Genomic DNA, 18,342 nt, shown 5'->3' with positions numbered 1-18,342 from the left:
ATATATGTGCACAAATAAGATGACCACCCTCTTTCCAAATGCTTTTGTTGCTATGCGCATACTTCTAACACTTCCTGTAACAGTTGCCAGTGGAGAACGCAGCTTCTCCAAGCTGAAGTTCATGGAGCAGGTCCTCAAGGAATCAATTCTGAAGCACTTAGAGGAGAGGAAAGTGATCAGGAACAGTCAGCATGGATTCACCAAGGGCAAGTCATGCCTGACTAATCTAATTGCCTTCTATGATGAGATAACTGGCTCTGTTGATGAGGGGAAAGCAGTGGACGTGTTGTTCCTTGACTTTAGCAAAGCTTTTAACACGGTCTCCCACAGTATTCTTGCCAGCAAGTTAAAGAAGTATGGGCTGGATGAATGGACTATAAGGTGGATAGAAAATTGGCTAGATTGTCAGGCTCAACGGGTAGTGATCAATGGCTCCATGTCTAGTTGGCAGCCGGTATCAAGTGGAGTGCCCCAAGGGTCAGTCCTCGGGCCGGTTTTGTTCAATAACTTCATAAATGATCTGGAGGATGGTATGGATTGCACTCTCAGCAAGTTTGCAGATGACACTAAACTGGGAGGCGAGGTAGATACACTGGAGGGTAGGGATAGGATACAGAGGGCCCTAGACAAATTAGAGAACTGGGCCAAAAGAAATCTGATGAGGTTCAACAAGGACAAGTGCAGAGTCCTGCACTTAGGACGGAAGAATCCCATGCACCGCTACAGACTAGGGACCGAATGGCTTGGCAGCAGTTCAGATAATTCATACTATCTCTGATGCCATCCTACAGACTGGCAAGCAGGGGGCTCTCCATAAAAGACAGGGAATGAATGAGGGAGATTGTGGAAATGAAAGTCCCACTTAATACTGTTGTGTCTTGGGGCCATGGGGTTCACCATTATTTGCAGGGCTATTTGCATTAGGAGGAGAAATCGAAGACACAAGTCAGTCTTGTTCTTGGTGTGATCCTGTTTATTTGCACAGAGCGCACACACAGTTGTGGTTTCTGAACACAGCAGAAACAGTCACAGGCAGTTTCCTCGCTCCAAAATCCCTGTGCCTGCCCTCCAGTGGGCTCTGTGCCCAAGAAACTCTGTCCCTCTGCTTCCTCTAAGAGATGGTCTACACTGCAGAGTTAGGTCGACCTAATTACATCGCTCAGGGCTGTGAAAAATTTCACATCCAGCCAACCAAAGCTCCAGGGTAGACACTGCTAGAACTAATGAGCCTGAGGCCCCGTGGAGGTTCTCCATCATGCATACAGGATCTCAGGAAGGGAGAAAAATGGCCCTCCTTCTTCCAAGCCTCTGATAGTCACCAAGTCCCCTCTCCCACCCACTCTGGCTCTCCTGGAAGCTCTAGGAAGAGATTCCTGCTCTAGATCAAAGGTGGGAAGAAGGGCTAGCGATTCTGTAGTGAGCAGAAGGCTTGAGGGGTCTGGAGTTCTTCCTCCCTTCCCTGTGGACTCGCTGAGCTCTGCAGGGTGGGGAAAGCCCCAGCAGGCTGATTGGGAGCCATTACCCATTCCAAGCACTTCATGGGAATCTTCTTCTTTCTCTAAGGAAATTCTTTGGCTTCCTGTTGGGAAAATACTAATCCTTTTCTGGGATTTCACGTGTCACATGTTGTGTGGGCCCTTCCATCCCCAGAAAACCAGAGGGGGTGTCTCTCCTGGCATTCCTATGGGGGCAGAATTAAGGTTATGTGCTTGAGCTGAGTGGAAAGTGTCACCTTAACTTCACCTTTCCCATTTCCTGCCCAAACTTCCACTGGACTCACTCATGTGAGCTGACGTCTGTCTTCTGTCTGAACTAACCGTACATGGAATATCTCCCTGTCTTTTCGCAGGCAGCCTGAGCAGTGCACTGGAGCTGCCATGGCTGGGTTAGATGCTAAAGAGCTTCCCAAGATACCTGAAGAGGATGTGGAAGCACTGAAGGCTGCTCTTGGGACAGGAAACCTCATCGAAGCAGCTGTTAAAGCGAAAGAGACTCTGGATATGGCTGATGAAATCACTCTGGACATCGCTGTCACGGGGGAGGTGGGCTCTGGAAAATCATCCTTTGTCAACGCCATCCGGGGCCTGGGGGATACAGATGAAGGTGCTGCTGCGACAGGGGTCATTGAAACGACAATGGAGCCCACTGTTTACCCACATCCTAGATACCCAAATGTAAGAGTCTGGGATCTGCCAGGGATCGATACCCCAACATTTAAACCAGACACGTACCTTGAGCAGGTGGAGTTCAGCGACTACGACTTTTTCATCATCATCTCCTGCAACCGCTTCAAATACCATGATATTGAACTTGCCCAGGAGATCCAGAAAATAGGGAAGAAGTTTTACTTTGTGCACTCCAAGGTAGACCAGGATTTGGCAAATGAGAAAAAACTGTATGAAGAGGGAATCCTGAAGAAGAGAAATGCTCCTGCGAAAAGGCCACGTCAGCACAGGGAGCGTGCAATCCTCGATGCCATCAGAGAGAAGTGCATCAAAGGCCTGGAAGCAGCAAAGATGGCCTCCCCACGGGTTTTTCTTGAATCTAGATGGGACTTGGGCAAATACGATTTTCCCACATTGCAGGAAACGCTTGTGGATGAGCTCCCCAGTCACAAGAGACTCGCTCTTCTACGATCCCTGTCCCATGTTTCGAAAGAAACCGTGGAGAAGAAAAAAGAACAACTGCAAACGCAAATATGGCTGAAAAGTCTGCTGTCATGTGGATTCCCTGCCATTCCTCTCCCGGGTTTCTCCATTGCTTGTGATGTTGCCGTGCTGGTGACGTCCCTGAAAGGGTTCTGCAGGGACTTCGGCCTTGATGAAAAGTCTCTCGCTGCACTCGCTAGACAGGCTAACAAGCCCATTGCAGAGCTGAAGGCCGTTATACAGTCCCCACTGAGTGAGGCAATAACACAAGATCTTGTAATTACGCTACTGACCAAGTGTGCAGCTGGGGCCATTCAATATTCAAAAACTTTTTTAAAATTTATACCTGTGGTAGGTTCCGTGGTATCGGCAGCAGTTTCGCTCCCTACCACATACCTCATGCTGCAGAATTTCCTGGAGGATGTTGCTGCTGACGCTGTACGAGTGCTGGAGGTGGTTACGGAGGGAGCCGTTTCAAACCCAGATTAAAACCCGCAGCCCCTGAAAGGAAGAAACGTCAGGACGTGGCTGAAAGGATCCAAGTAAAGTCCCCGCCGGAGCTCGGAGCTCAACGCTCTGGGAAGTCTCATGAAAATGCTGCCTTTCTGCATCAGGGGGGAAACTTCACCATAACTGAGCTGTGAGCCCCATTTCCACTGAGCTCCCCCACCCACCCTAAAAATGATGACATACTGAATTTAATTCAGCCATAAAGGGGCGGGGGATCCTGACTGACACTGTTCTTTGTGTTTTCTTTATTTCACCAGTGAAAGAAGCCAAGTTGTGATAAAGCTCCCCAGGGTCCCCAGTGCCTTACGCTCTCTGCAGGGGAGCTCAGGGAATGGTTATTTCAGGCCCTAGCCAAGAGCAGGGCCATGGCAGAGCCCATCTAACTCTTCACTAGGAAACGACAGGGAGCGACACCAACAATTACTCGTTCTAGCCACAGATTTTCCACTTCTTGGTTCCTGTTGCCCTGAAATTGCAGCCTTGGCAGGCGCCACGTTAAGCATGTGGGTAAATTCACTCAGAGACAATCGTAAAAACCCTAAATGCTGACATGACTTGGGTGATGACCCCCGGGTGCCAACTCCAGGGCCCAAGGCAAAGGAAACAGGCTTTTGACCACAGATGCTTTTGCACTTTCTCCCAGGCTGAACCCTGTCCGGGGAGGAGCTGCCTGTAACCTCCCACAGAGCCCCCGGACTGACCTGCAAACGCCTCCTTCAGCCTCACCCCTGCCATGTAGCCTCTGGATCCCTCGACAATGGCCCGCAGCTGGAGCTCTGGGAGCGCTGCCCCTTGCGTTATCCCAACCCTCTCCCTGCTCCCTTGTGCTCCCCTGTCTGCCTGGAGCACCCGCCTGCTGGGTCTAGTCTTAGATTGTCAACTCCCGGGGGCAGGGCCTATCCTTTTGTTCTCTGTCTGTACAGCACCTAGCGCAAGAGGGCCATCACCCCCAACAGGGGTCCTAGGTTTTCCTTTGAGACAAGAATAGATTAAGAAATGCTTAGACTGATCCTTGTAATTCTGTCTCTATGCTCATAGGTTTAACCAGTCCCTTATGCAAAGGTAGATTTGTCCAGGGAAGCACCTGTGTCTGGCTGAGCTAGTAATCCTGAGAATGACCCTATATTTAAATGGAGAAGGGTCTGGCTGATAAACCCATATTGGATGCTTGATAATTACCTAGCTGAGTGGCAGCTGTCACTTATACTCTGGGCTGTGCTCCCATTCACGGCTGGGGAGTTTGTGTGGAGAGAGGCTTTCATGTTTAATGCTGAGTTTATGGACATCTATTGCTCCTTGATCTGCTTTCTCAATGTGAGCCGATGATGTACTTTATTATAAGAGCCGATGACTGAACAATTCATTTGAGCAACTGGAGACTCTGATACATTGCAGCTGGGTTGGCCACTTGTATAGCCAGTGCATCAGCCTCTGCCTTCCCTCAATAACCCATTCATTTGTTGCTTTTGTTTTATAATGATTAGCGGTCCGGTTCTGCTCCCCTTTCACCCCCCCAGAACGGGCCGCTCTTGTCTTGTAGAAATGATTTAATATTTCAATGATAATGAACTTGCATTTAACCTGGACTAAGAGCCCGTGTCTCTGAATTTCGCTATTGCTAAAGGCTCATGTGCTGCCGGCACCCAGTGCCAGAGGCAAACAACAGCAGGGGTTCGTTGCCCGGTGTGCGTCACTCAATAAACACAACGGGGGGAGAAGCAGAAAAGTTTATTTGCAGCTGCAAAGAAGGTACAGGGAGAACAGAATCTCAAATCCTGCACACCAGAGCGGGTCATTACACACACTTTTATATTCCTTAATGCTACTGCACTGCACATCAGCCAATTAAAACTTTGCACAAATACTCTGCCTTCCTTATATGGGTTACAACAATGTTTATTTCCTGCAACCTCTAACAAGCATTCCTAGCAACTAAAACAACCAGGTTTCAGAGTAACAGCCGTGTTAGTCTGTATTCGCAAAAAGAAAAGGAGGACTTGTGGCACCTTAGAGACTAACCAATTTATTTGACCATGAGCTTTCGTGAGCTACAGCTCACTTCATTGGATGCATACTGTGGAAACTGCAGAAGACATTATATACACAGAGACCATGAAACAATACCTCCTTCCACCCCACTCTCCTGCTGGTAATAGCTTATCTAAAGTGATCATCAAGTTGGGCCATTTCCAGCACAAATCCAGGTTTTCTCACCCTCCACCCCCCCACACACAAACTCACTCTCCTGCTGGTAATAGCCCATCCAAAGTGACCACTCTCTTCACAATGTGTATGATAATTAAGGTGGGCCATTTCCTGCACAAATCCAGGTTCTCTCACCCCCTCACCCTCCTCCAAAAACCTACAAACACCTACAAGAGCTCTATCAAATACAGGTCCCCCCCCCACCTTTTTTTTTTTCCCAAAAACCACACACACACAAACTCACTCTCCTGCTGCGGAATCACCTGATCAACATCCTCTACAGCAAACAGGGAAAGATTAAGAATGAGCTCTCAAAAATGGATACTCTCATAAAAAACCAACCTTCCACACAAACTTCCTCGTGGCTGGATTTTACTAAAACTAGACAAGCCATTTACAACACACACTTTGCTTCTCTACAAAAGAAAAAGGACCCTAAACTTTCTAAACTACTACATGCTACAAGGGGCCACAGCAATGGTTCCCTCAACCCACCCAGCAATATTGTTAACCTGTCCAACTGCATATCCAACAATTTCCATCCCACCATCAACCTCAGCCTGGTCCAGTCCACACAAGAGATCCACTTCCTGGATACTACAGTGCTAATAAACAATGGTCACATAAACACCACCCTATACCGGAAACCTACTGACCGCTATTCCTACCTACATGCCTCCAGCTTTCACCCTGACCACACCACACGATCCATCGTCTACAGCCAAGCTCTGCGATACAACCGCATTTGCTCCAACCCCTCAGACAGAGACAAACACCTACAAGATCTCTGTCAAGTTTTCTTACAACTACAATACCCGCCTGCGAAAGTGAAGAAACAGATTGATAGAGCCAGAAGAATTCCCAGAAGTCACCTGCTACAGGACAGGCCTAACAAAGAAAATAACAGAACGCCACTAGCCGTCACCTTCAGCCCCCAACTAAAACCCCTCCAACGCATTATTAAGGATCTACAACCTATCCTGAAGGATGACCCAACACTCTCACAAATCTTGGGAGACAGGCCAGTCCTTGCCTACAGACAGCCCCCCAACCTGAAGCGAATACTCACCAGCAACAACATACCACACAACAGAACCACTAACCCAGGAACTTATCCTTGCAACAAAGCCCGTTGCCAACTGTGCCCACATATCTATTCAGGGGACACCATCACAGGGCCTAATAACATCAGCCACACTATCAGAGGCTCGTTCACCTGCACATCCACCAATGTGATCTATGCCATCATGTGCCAGCAATGCCCCTCTGCCATGTACATTGGTCAAACTGGACAATCTCTACGTAAAAGAATAAATGGACACAAATCAGATGTCAAGAATTATAACATTCATAAACCAGTCGGAGAACACTTCAATCTCTCTGGTCACACAATCAGAGACATGAAGGTCGCTATCTTATAACAAAAAAACTTCAAATCCAGAGTCCAGCGAGAAACTGCTGAATTGGAATTCATTTGCAAATTGGATACTATTAATTTAGGCTTAAATAGAGACTGGGAGTGGCTAAGTTATTATGCAAGGTAGCCTATTTCCCCTTGTTTTTTCCTACCCCCCCCCCCCAGACGTTCTGGTTAAACTTGGATTTATGCTGGAAATGGCCCACCTTGATTATCATGCACGTTGTAAGGAGAGTGGTCACTTTGGATAGGCTATTACCAGCAGGAGAGTGAGTTTGTGTGTGTGGTTTTTGGAGGGGGGTGAGGGGGTGAGAGAACCTGGATTTGTGCAGGAAATGGCCCACCTTGATTATCATACACATTGTGAAGGGAGTGGTCACTTTGGATGGGCTATTACCAGCAGGAGAGTGAATTTGTGTGTGGGGGGGTGGAGGGTGAGAAAACCTGGATTTGTGCTGGAAATGGCCCAACTTGATGATCACTTTAGATAAGCTATTACCAGCAGGACAGTGGGGTGGGAGGAGGTATCGTTTCATGATCTCTGTGTGTATATAAAGTCTGCTGCAGTTTCCACGGCATGCATCCGATGAAGTGAGCTGTAGCTCACGAAAGCTCATGCTCAAATAAATTGGTTAGTCTCTAAGGTGCCACAAGTCCTCCTTTTCTTTTTGCGAATACAGACTAACACGGCTGTTACTCTGAAACCTGTTACCCAGACAGGCCACCAGGAGTCACTGTTGCTCCATCAGAAATACCCACTGCCCCACCTCCTGGGGAAAGGCAGCCAATCAGAGCTGCTGCAGGTGACAGGCAGCTCTCTCCCCCTCCCCTCAGGAGGCAGAGGAGTGTTTGGGTAGGGGAGGGGGAGAGGGGACAAGACCACCCCCCCAGAACTGCGGGAGGAGCAGCAGTGGGACTTGGGGGGCAGAGCCGATGTGGGGCTCGGGATGTGCAATTAATGGCTGGTCTCGGGGAGAGGCAGACGTGGGGCTGGGAAGGGGGCATAAAATTAATTATCACGTGGGGGTCTGGGGAGAAGCTAGAAGCTCCTTTCTATCCAGCAGCCACGAGAGCCAGAGTCACTACTCTGTACATCGGGGAGAGCCAGGCACAGTCCTTGTCTCTGACACACACACCGGGGCAGGGGAAGTTCAGAAATCAAGACCCACAGTGTCAACTTTTCAAAAATATCTCATGATTCTTGGCCCAAACTTGTGGGTTTTGTAAAAAAAATCTCATGATGTTTTGGGTCTGACTGGCAATTTCTGAACATTCGGGGCTGGTGTCCTGCTCCCAGCACCTGGGATCCCCACACTGCAGCTCTCACAGCTGGTCCCAGGATTGGTAGCGACACGTGGGATGGTGCCAGGCCCTGGAAGCTGGTTCCCAGGATGGGCAAGGAGCCACCGGGCAGTCATGGTTCAGCCCGTCCTGCTGACTGACTCCTTCCCATGATGCAGTGCTCTGCACGTGGGAATTACCCCAAAGCCCCTGCTCCCGGTGATGGTGCTGGGCTCTAAGGGTCTGGTCTCGTCTGGAGTCCCAGAACGCACTGGCTGGCGGGGGGACACTGTACCTCTGTGTCTGTGCTGCTGAGTGCGAGCTGTGCCAGGCACAAGGCAGGGAACGAGCTGTTCCAGCCAGCTCGGAGCTGAGCCTGGTCCCTCGCTGGGGCAGATGCTCTGGGAGGGGAGGACTCAGCCCAGCCACGCTGCACACAGCAGGGACGCATTCGGCCACACCACACTCACGAGATGCATGATTCCCACAGGATTCTCCAACCCCCCCGGCATCCAGCAGCTCCCCTTGTTCACCGGGGGGGGGGGAGATGGAGAAATCCTCTTTGTTCCTGACGGGGGGCTGCTGTGCCCTGCACACGTCTGGAAATCTGACCCTTGGAACTGACCCTGCTCCATTTTGCACCATCCTGCAGCCTGTCAGCCTCGGAGCAGCAGTGACACCTGGTGGCCAGTCGGGGTAATGCACAGAGTGTGTCCTCCCCCACCACCCCTCCCTACCATGGGAGCAGCAGTGACACCTGGTGGCTAGTTGGGGGGATGCACAGAGCATATTTCCCTTGGAGCAGCAGTGGCTGGTGGGAATATGCCCCTGCTCTTCCTCCAGGTTTCCTGATGTCCAGATGCCTCCAGCCACCTCTCTCCTAAAGCCAGCAGGAACAGGGCTCTTGCCCTACAGCCCTCACAAGATCCCCAAGGACAGCAAATGTGAAGGAGGACAAAGGGCTGCAGGGCTTTGTCCCTTAGGGGGTCTTGGCCCATCTGGGAGCCATTCCTGGGGAAGCCTCATGGTGCAGAGCCCAGCTTCTCTGGGCTGAGCTGACTCTGTGTCTGCAGAGGAAAGGGCAAGTGAGACGTGATCGGCTGTGGAAGCTCCGGTTCCCATGGGACCTGCTTTGCTGGAGACGAGTTTTTTATTACAGGAGGTGGAGAAAGTGACTAGGGGAGAGGCTGTTCGGGGTTTGATTCTGACAAACAGGGAGGAACTGGTTGAGAATCTGAAGGTGGAAGGCAGCTTGGGTGAAGGTGACCATGAAATGATAAGAGTTCATGATTCTGTAACCAGGTGGAGTCGGCACCAACAAGGGCTGGGCTCAAAAACCAGGAGGCCCTCTAAACAACACAGCACAGAACCAGCTCAAGACCCCACCCAGTGATCTGGGAAAATTAAACACCACCCCTGGGTGCATCTAAGAGACAGTACTTCCCCACTCACGAGCACTGAGCCTGCGTACAGCAGAGAAACCTTTTAATAAAAAAGGGAGTGGAACCTGGCATTAATTTGGGAAAACATCATAACCATGATTCAAACACATCTGACCATGAGCAAAACTCCTGCCTCGGAGTCCAACATTGTGCGTGTCCCCACTAAGCGCACTAAGTCGGTGGAGTGCGTCCACAGTTCTGTAGCTAGCATCGACTTTCGGAGCGTTGCACTGTGGGTAGCTGTCCCACAGTTCCCGCAGTCTCCACCACCCATTGGAATTCTGGGTTAAGCTCCCAATGCCTGATGGGGCAAAAAACATTGTCACGGGTGGTTTCGGGTACATGTCGTCCGTCACCCCTCCTGCCTTGAAAGCAACGGCAGACAATCGTTTTGCGCCTTTTTTCCAGGCAGGCGCCATACTGCTTTCAGCAGACAGTGCAGTAGGGCTGCAAACCGTCATCATCGAATGACCGCTTCTGCTGGCACTCTGCTCTCCTGGTGGTCCCGGAGGGCCGCTTCTGCTGCAGCTCTGCTCGGCTGCTCTTGTCTCGCCATGCCACGGCAAGCCTGCAGCCCGCTCAGCTGTTGCGTCCTGGCAGCAGACGGTGCAGTACGTCTGCAAAACTGGTCATCCAACCACCGCTTCCCCTGCAACTCTGCTCTCCTGCAGATGCCATACCACGGCAAGCGTGGAGCCCGCTCAGATCACCGCGGCAGTTATGAGCGTTGTAAACACCTCGCGCGTTATCCTACAGTATGTGCAGAACCTGCAAAAGAAGGCGAGGAGGCAACGGCAGCGCAGTGATGAGAGGGATGAGGACACGGACACAGACTTCTCAAAGCATGGGCCCCGGCAATTTGGCCATCCTGGTGGCAATGGGTCAGGCTCATGCCATGGAATGCCAATTCTGGGCCCGGGAAATAAGCACAGACTGGTGGGACCGCATAGTGTTCATAGAATATCAGGGTTGGAAGGGACCTCAGGAGGCCATCTAGTCCAACCCCCTGCTCAAAGCAGGACCAATCCCCAATTAAATCATCCCAGCCAGGGCTTTGTCAAGCCTGACCTTAAAAACTTATAAGGAAGGAGATTCCACCACCTCCCTAGGTAACGCATTCCAGTGTTTCACCATCCTCCTAGTGAAAAAGTTTTTCCTAATATCCAACCTAAACCTCCCCCACTGCAACTTGAGACCATTACTCCTCATTCTGTCATCTGCTACCATTGAGAACAGTCTAGATCCATCCTCTTTGGAACCCCCTTTCAGGTAGTTGAAAGCAGCTATCAAATCCCCCCTCACTCTTCTCTTCCGCAGACTAAACAATCCCAGTTCCCTCAGCTTCTCCTCATAACTCATGTGTTCCAGTCCCCTAATCATTTTTGTTGCCCTCCGCTGGACTCTCTCCAATTTGTCCACATCCCTTCTATAGAGGGGGGCCCAAAACTGGATGCAATACTCCAGATGTGGCCACACCAGTGCCAAACAGAGATGAATAATCACGTCCCTCGATCTACTGGCAATGCTCCTACTAATGCAGCTCAATATGGCGTTTGCCTTCTTGGCAACAAGGGCACACCATACAACAGAATCTCATAACTTCATATGCACTGAAGATATACATATTTAGATGGAACAGTGACTTTCAGCCGATCGTAACCTTTTCCCTGACACCTCACATGGCGTGCTTTGTATGCAATATCACCGTTATATACAGATGATGAATATGGGGGGGGGTCACAGGAGCCCCCCCAAGGTATAGAATGTCACACTGGGTTTGATTCCTGGGCCCTCTCTCAGGTTTCCCTTTCCCTGCTGGCACTGGTTTAATTTCAATCCTATTCTGTTACAATCACATTGTTATTAAAAAAAGAAAAGGAGTACTCGTGGCACCTTAGAGACTAACCAATTTATTTGAGCATGAGCTTTCGTGAGCTACAGCTCACTTCATCGGATGCATGCCGTGGAAACTGCAGCAGACTTTATTTATACACAGAGAATATGAAACAATACCTCCTCCCACCCCACTGTCCTGCTGGTAATAGCTTATCTAAAGTGATCATTAGGTTGGGCCATTTCCAGCACAAATCCAGGTTTTCTCACCCTCCACCCCCCCACACAAATTCACTCTCCTGCTGAATTGAGTGATGACAGTCCCACAGCCCAGCTGGTCAGGACAGCTACAGGGAGGCTGGAATCTACAGTGAGCTACAGGGGGGCCCCTTGTGTGATTTGAGAACAACCACCTCCCCCTGTCGCTCATTGTCTCTACTGCTGCCATTCCAGCTCCAGGTGTTCACACTGTACTCCGGCGCGGTGGGGAACACAAGGTCTGTGTCAGTTCTTGCTGCTGCCCATTGGATAATAATTCCTGAAATGGACAGAAGAGAGCGACAAAGGGAAAAACTAAATGAAATGAAAATGTCAATCCATTTCGGCAAAGAAAAAGTCCAAGTTAAGCCAAACAAGGCAACAAAATAACAATGAAATTTAAACAATCCAAAGGCGTCAATGCAGGACACTGGATTCAGAGTCCAGAGTGCTACCCATGAGGCCATGGGACTGCCCTGTCCCACCGAACACCTGTGAGGAGCAGATCTGGGTTGGGAAAACTTTGTGTTTCAGTCACTGATTCGTTCTGTGTTTCTGTCTTGCTCCGTCTCTCTCTTGGCCCCTCTGTATTTCTCTCCCCCCCCCCGAGTTCCCCTCTTGCTCCCCCCGGCCCCTCGTCTCCGGCACTCGCCCCCCGGCACTCAGGCACAGCCAGAGTTCCCATGGTCCGCGCAGGCTGCTGTGTCAGTGAGGATGTGACCCCGCTCATCATCCGTCCCCAGGGGAAAACGACCCTTTCTAGGGAACGTCTCTGCCTCCTCCCCAAATTATCCAGGGAGGGAGCTTCAGGCAGAGACCCACACAGGGCGATTTCAGCCCAGAGGCAAATCTGGAAGCACAGAGAAGAGACCTTCCCATTCCCCAACTCTCAGGAGGTGGCCAAGGTGTACTAGTGAGTGTTTTATGGGACTGCGAGATGAAGACTCACCAAGAACTATTAAGGTATTTATGAAATCCCCAGCGCTTATCTGTCCCTGTCATGAGCTACAAATAGCTCAAGGACTGGGCTGCAAACAGCACCTGCCCCTCCCCCACGGCCCGTGGCAACACTTTTACAACAGGACAAGGAAATATGGAAATATTTTCCAGGCTTAAATTCAGCCAGAGCTGCCTGGAGCAGAGCTCCGGTAAATATTCTCAAACACACCCCCTACCCCACCCCCCCGGAGGGGTTTGTGACTTTGCCCTCTAAATGATTTTATCAAAATATGCTAATGAGTGTGAATATACTGTAACTGGAGTGTGCTTCATGCAAAAGGTCTCTTGCAAGGTATCATTACAAAGCTTATAATCTACTGAGTGTGGTCATCGCATTTGTATAAATGTGTCCCTCTTGGATCTGAAACTTGAAATATAACTCTGAGGTCCTAGTGTAGTTAAGCAAAGTGTGGGCCATTAATGCGGGGAGGGATAGCTCAGTGGTTTGAGCATTGGCCTGCTAAACCCAGGGTTGTGAGTTCAATCCTTGAGGGAGCCATTTGGGATTGATCCTGCTTTGAGCAGGGGGTTGGACTAGATGACCTCCTGAGGTCCCTTCCAACCTGGTATTCTATGAATGGTGGTTTGGAATCTTGATGGCTCCCATCGACTAGGACAATTGACTATACATGGCTCCGTTTACTTGTAAATCTTCCTGTATACCTGTGTGCTGGCAAGTGAGTAATGAAGTCTTACAGTGACATGTGATCATGTCACCTGAACTGGCATCCATCTTTAACCTGGTACTTTTCCATTTAGAAGCAGGGGTGGGACCGCAGAGAGGAACAAGAATTCCCGCCTTATGCAAAAGCTATATAAGGGGGTGGAACAGAACAGAGGGGGTTGCAGTCATGAGAAATCCCCTAGCTACCCCCTGAGCTGGAGCAAGGGCTGTACCGGGTAAAGGACTGTGCCCAGACTAGGAAGGCGTCCAGTCTGTGAAAGAAGCTGATTGAAACATCTGAGGGTGAGATTTTATCTGTATTCAGTTTTCTTACTGTATTAGGCTTAGACTTGTGTGTTTTATTTTATTTTGCTTGGTAATTCACTTTGTTCTGTCTATTACTTGGAACCACTTAAATCCTACTTTCTATACTTAATAAAATCACTTTTTACTTATTAATTAACCCAGGGTAAGTATTCATACCTGGGGGTGGGGGGAAAACTGCTGTTCCTCTCTCTCTATCAGTGTTACAGAGGGCAAACAATTTATGAGTTTACCCTGTATAAGCTTTATACAGGGTAAAACGGATTTATTTGGGGTTTGGACCCCATTGTGAGTTGGGTATCTGAGTGCTGGAGACAGGAGCACTTCTTAAGCTGTTTTCAGTTAAGCCTGCAGCTTTTGGGGGGACATGGTTCAGACCTGGGTCTTTGTTTGTAGCAGGCTGGCGTGTCTGGCACAACCAGGCAGGGCACTGAAGTCCCACGCTGGCAGGGAACACCGGTTCAGAGGTAGTTTCCGCACATCAGGTGGCAGCCCCCAAGGGGGTTTCTGTGACCCAACCTGTCCCCGTGTTATAGAATGTTGGAGCGGGGAGGGCATGGGGGGGGGGGGGGACAGGGGAGGCACTCCGGGAAATACTCCATACGAATTTAAGCCCTGCTTTGGGCCCAATTCTGGGAGCTGCTGAACACGCACAAATCAAAACGGAGCCACAGCTCAGCCTCTCCTTGGATCTGGGCCTCAGTGCTGAATAACAGACGCTGCCCTGAAATCTGAAACGGACACCTTATAACTGATGGAATTGTATTTGCCTCCTTGCTGCTGGGCCATTGACAATAAGAGGAACAGCCCAGTGCAGCTGGCACCCTGAGAGGGAAAACACCTATTGTGTTTAACAAATCCGTTTAGTCTCATCTGGGGCCCACACACTAAAATTCTTTAGTCACAATCCTGTGGTATCACCTAGTGTCACTACCGGGCAGAGTTAAGGGTTTTTTGAGTGCCTTAAATGTACATTTCCATGCCCTGGCAGGATAGGATTGCTCTGAAATGTAACCTTAACTCTGAATTTCCTGGGGTTTAAGGCTTTTGCTGAGTGATAATCACAAACATTCTACTGCTGTATTTTACCCTCAGACACTGATATCTGCTCCTCACCGTAACCCCATCTTCATGTAGTTCCTGTCTGATCTCTGTTAAGGTATTTGAATGTGAGATTCACCCCAGGCACTGAGAGCTCAAATCCAACCCAGAGGAGAAATCTGACATAAAAATAGCTGCCATTTTGCTCCAATCTGCCCCTATCAAAGGTGGGGAAGGTTATTTTGGGGAAATGTAATCTGAACACAGCAGAATATTTGAAAGACGCTGAAACAATTCTTTTGAAAAGAAAATAAATTACACAAGCAAATGCTCGTGATTAGAGGTGGAAGAGTAGGTCGGAACAGGGGGAGAGGGGAGGGGAGAGGGACTTCTGTGAGGGGGACATGGGGGTGAGTGGCAAGGATATTGGTGGGAATAGGGGCCCTTGGAGGAGCACGTGCAAGGACTCACTTTAGGCTGCCAGACCCCATCTCTTTTGGGCAGAGACTTACATCTCACTCTCTCCTGACCAGGAAATCTGTAAGGCTGCACGGTTGCCTGCCTACACTGTGATATGCAGCATCTGCACTTTGCTTTCTCTCCACAAGCACTGCCTGCAGTTATAAGTTAACACCCAGCTCTTTATAAGCAAGCCCATTTATTCTTAAGATGAAAGCATTACAGAGAAAACACTAAAAACAATAAAAGATGCAACACACATGCTAAAAAACTTACGAGCGATCACCCCAAATCCAACCTTGGGCTCTGGTACGTGTCAGTCCTTCAAACCCCAAAACTGGTAACCCCATGGTTACAAGTTCACAACTGTGTCAGAACAGAGACTAAGCAGATCAGCCTGGGTCTTTGATCTCCAGCCTCTGGGCTCAGCTGATCAGCAGACAATCATCCTCTCCTTAAGGCATAGCTTCATAATGCTGGGTTTTTGCATAACTGGAGTTGGGACATTTGCACAAACCTTTCTCTAGGGATTCCCCAGGAAATCCAGTTTACGTTTATTGTCCCAAAAGTTAATTCCTGTCTGGCACATTTTCAATGTAGTCCTTTGAACACCCAGGTCTGACATCTGTCACATCTCCTCCCTAGAGAATTTACGCACAATCCTGGTCCACAAGAATACGTAAACCATGTGTAGGAGAGAAAGACAGCCTGGAGCACAGGGCCTGATGAAAGATCTGAGTCCTGAACCATAGTCAGCAAAGTCAGGCCATACCAGGAATCAAAGTCAGGCCACGGATTAAAAGAGATGCTTAAAAGTTCACCGTCCGATGCATGATCTTGGTAAAGGTATTACTAGAATTGCTAAAACACAGGCACTCCTAAGAAGCAACAGATACTGGGCATGGGTGTGAACAGTTAAACATACTTCAAAAGATCAGCCCAGGAGCATCCTGACCTAACACCAGATAAGCGGGTTTGACAGAAACGATGAACAGGGATGTTTTGCCTGAGACACCTGGAGCACGATACAAGGGGAGGTAACAAGCAGATGTCATGAAAACGCGTAAATTGTTTGTCTCAGTCTATAAATGTCGGTGTACCTCGCCTTAACCCTTTGTGTGGCCTTGGGGACAGCAGACTCCTGCTGCTGACTGAGCCGATCCTTGCCAATGGGCACTCATGTGTTAGTGTGCCTGTAACCACAGAGTCAGGGCAGTAGTATTGGGCCTTGTGGGCAAAAAACCTGGCTAAGTGCCTTCGTCACCAAACTGTGCCTGTGGTCATTCTTTATGAATAACATTGAGGTCTGCCAAATTAGCAAGCCACATTCTATCCTCGTGTTAAAAACATTGGAGTTCCAGGAACAGAAACACTGAGCAGCTGTAATAGCTCAAAGCAGCCCCTGAACAGTGTTACTTGGCAATAACATTCCAGCCCTCAGCACTTAACAGCACTGGTGATCCTGACCTCTGATACAATAAGTGACAAGTAGGGGTTGCGATCTAACATGACAGAAGACGATGAAGGGAGGGGATTAGGGGATTTCCTAGCTCAAATCCCCACAAAGTTTGATCAGTTTTGGATGTGCTGGGTAACTAAAAAAACCCAGTCCATATGAGTTTAAAATCCAAAGTGGGGAAGAAACATAGACCGGAATCGCTAAGGCCAGGGTAGAGACTGTAGCCTTGAAAAATAATAAGTAAGAAATGTACAATATTGCAAACTCTGGCCATCAGGCCTGTTCAATGGTTAAGACAACATGCCACAAAATTGACAGGGTAAGTAACAGGAACAAACAAACAAAAAAGAATTAAAAGACAAGAGCATCAACAGAGCCCTGGAAAGTTCCCGCTCTCCTAGCTGGGCAGCAAGCAGTCCCAAGATATATGTTACAGCGATCACAGGAACAGAATAGAAAATTGGAAACAGCAGTAGAAAATCTGCAATAAAAAAGTGACATCCCCTGTTATAAATCCTGTTGGGCAACAACAGGCTTCCAGTGCTGAGATCACGTCTGAAGAATGGGGACTAGAAATGGAAAATGATGGCCCAAGCAAAAATTAAAAAATGGAACATGGAAGAATTGGAATGGGTCCTGCAATGCAGACATTCGGAATCACAAAGGGACCAGGAGGGAGAAGTAGCAAACAACATTTTCACCAGCCTGGTAAATCAGATGAAGGAGAAAACGGTCCAGTTAACAGAGCACCTTAAGAGACAGCTGCAGGTAGACTGCAGGGGAGCGGATAAAAAAGAATTTCAAAGTGAAAAACCAAGAGTGAGTGTGTTAACACCTAGAACTGGTACATTAACACAGGGAGTTGCCCAGAAACAGTTAACTGCAGCAGAGAATCCATTTGGCACGCAGACAAAAGCAACAAACACTGGGACTCTGTCTACACTACAGATCTTACAGCGGCCCAGCTGTGAGGTCTCCCATGTAGCCACTCAGTGCTGGCAGGTGAGCTGTCTCCCCCTGACATAATTAAACCACCCCTAACAAAAACCTGGCTGGGATGATTTAGTGGGTGTTGGTTCTGCGTTGAGCAGGGGTTGACTAGATGACCTCCTGAGGTCTCTTCCAACCCTGATCTTCTATGATTCTTGAATGCCATGGCCACCAGGGTTGACAGAGCGGAACAATCCAGCCAATCAGTGAGAAAGCCAGGAGGAGGCAAAAGGGTGTGAAACCACAAAGCAGCTTTCAAATTCCTCTGTGGAAAGGCTCAGGCCCTGCTATGTGCAAATGGTAGAGAGACCCAGGGACAGCACTCTCCCATCCCATTAAGGGAGGCTGCCCAGGGCTACAAGGTAGAAAATCCCCATGGTCCAGTGCCATGTTTTCGACATGTGAATTTGAACAACAGTGTGATTTTCTTGTTCTTTGTCAGTCCTTTACATTATTCATGCAACCACCATATTATGCAGCTACGATAGTCTGGCTCAGGTACAGGCCACTCTTGGTCCCACTGAGCACTTGCTCGAGCCTCCTGGGCACTTGCTCATTCACAAGAGCTGTTTTCTCTTTTTACAGCTGCTTTTCAAGCTGTGAGCTTTCTAATGAAAAGCCAGGATTTGTAGAGAAGAGGCAGGAAAGAGCTGGTCAGAGCAAGGGAAAGCTGCTTTGTGAAAGACTTCAAAATGTCAACGCTGAGTTTATTTTGCAGAGTTCCAAATACACCCAATTTCTTGTTTTTATGACATTTCCCCCACAATTTTCATTGACGTTCTATCAAAATGGTTGTCAAAGCTTTTCTATCA

At 49.0% G+C, this 18,342-nt stretch overlaps 1 protein-coding gene across 1 annotated transcript; it reads left to right on the top strand.

The window, feature by feature from the left end:
* Positions 1-1,877: 1,877 nt before the first annotated feature.
* On the top strand, positions 1,878-3,137 carry LOC140902946 (interferon-inducible GTPase 5-like). The gene has a single exon (XM_073323528.1). The coding sequence runs from the start codon at positions 1,878-1,880 to the stop codon at positions 3,135-3,137; it is 1,260 nt and encodes a 419-aa protein (XP_073179629.1).
* The last annotated feature ends 15,205 nt before the right edge of the window (positions 3,138-18,342 follow it).

This window comes from Lepidochelys kempii, chromosome 24 (assembly GCF_965140265.1).
Source record: "Lepidochelys kempii isolate rLepKem1 chromosome 24, rLepKem1.hap2, whole genome shotgun sequence".
NCBI classification, from domain to species: domain Eukaryota; kingdom Metazoa; phylum Chordata; order Testudines; family Cheloniidae; genus Lepidochelys; species Lepidochelys kempii.
The sequence above is the reverse complement of the archived record's forward strand: the minus strand, read 5'-3'. Positions and strand labels throughout refer to the sequence as shown.

What these genes read in the sequence shown, in the direction of transcription:
- LOC140902946 (XM_073323528.1), top strand. Translation starts at nt 1,878, where the DNA reads ATGGCTGGGTTAGATGCTAAAGAGCTTCCCAAGATACCTGAAGAGGAT.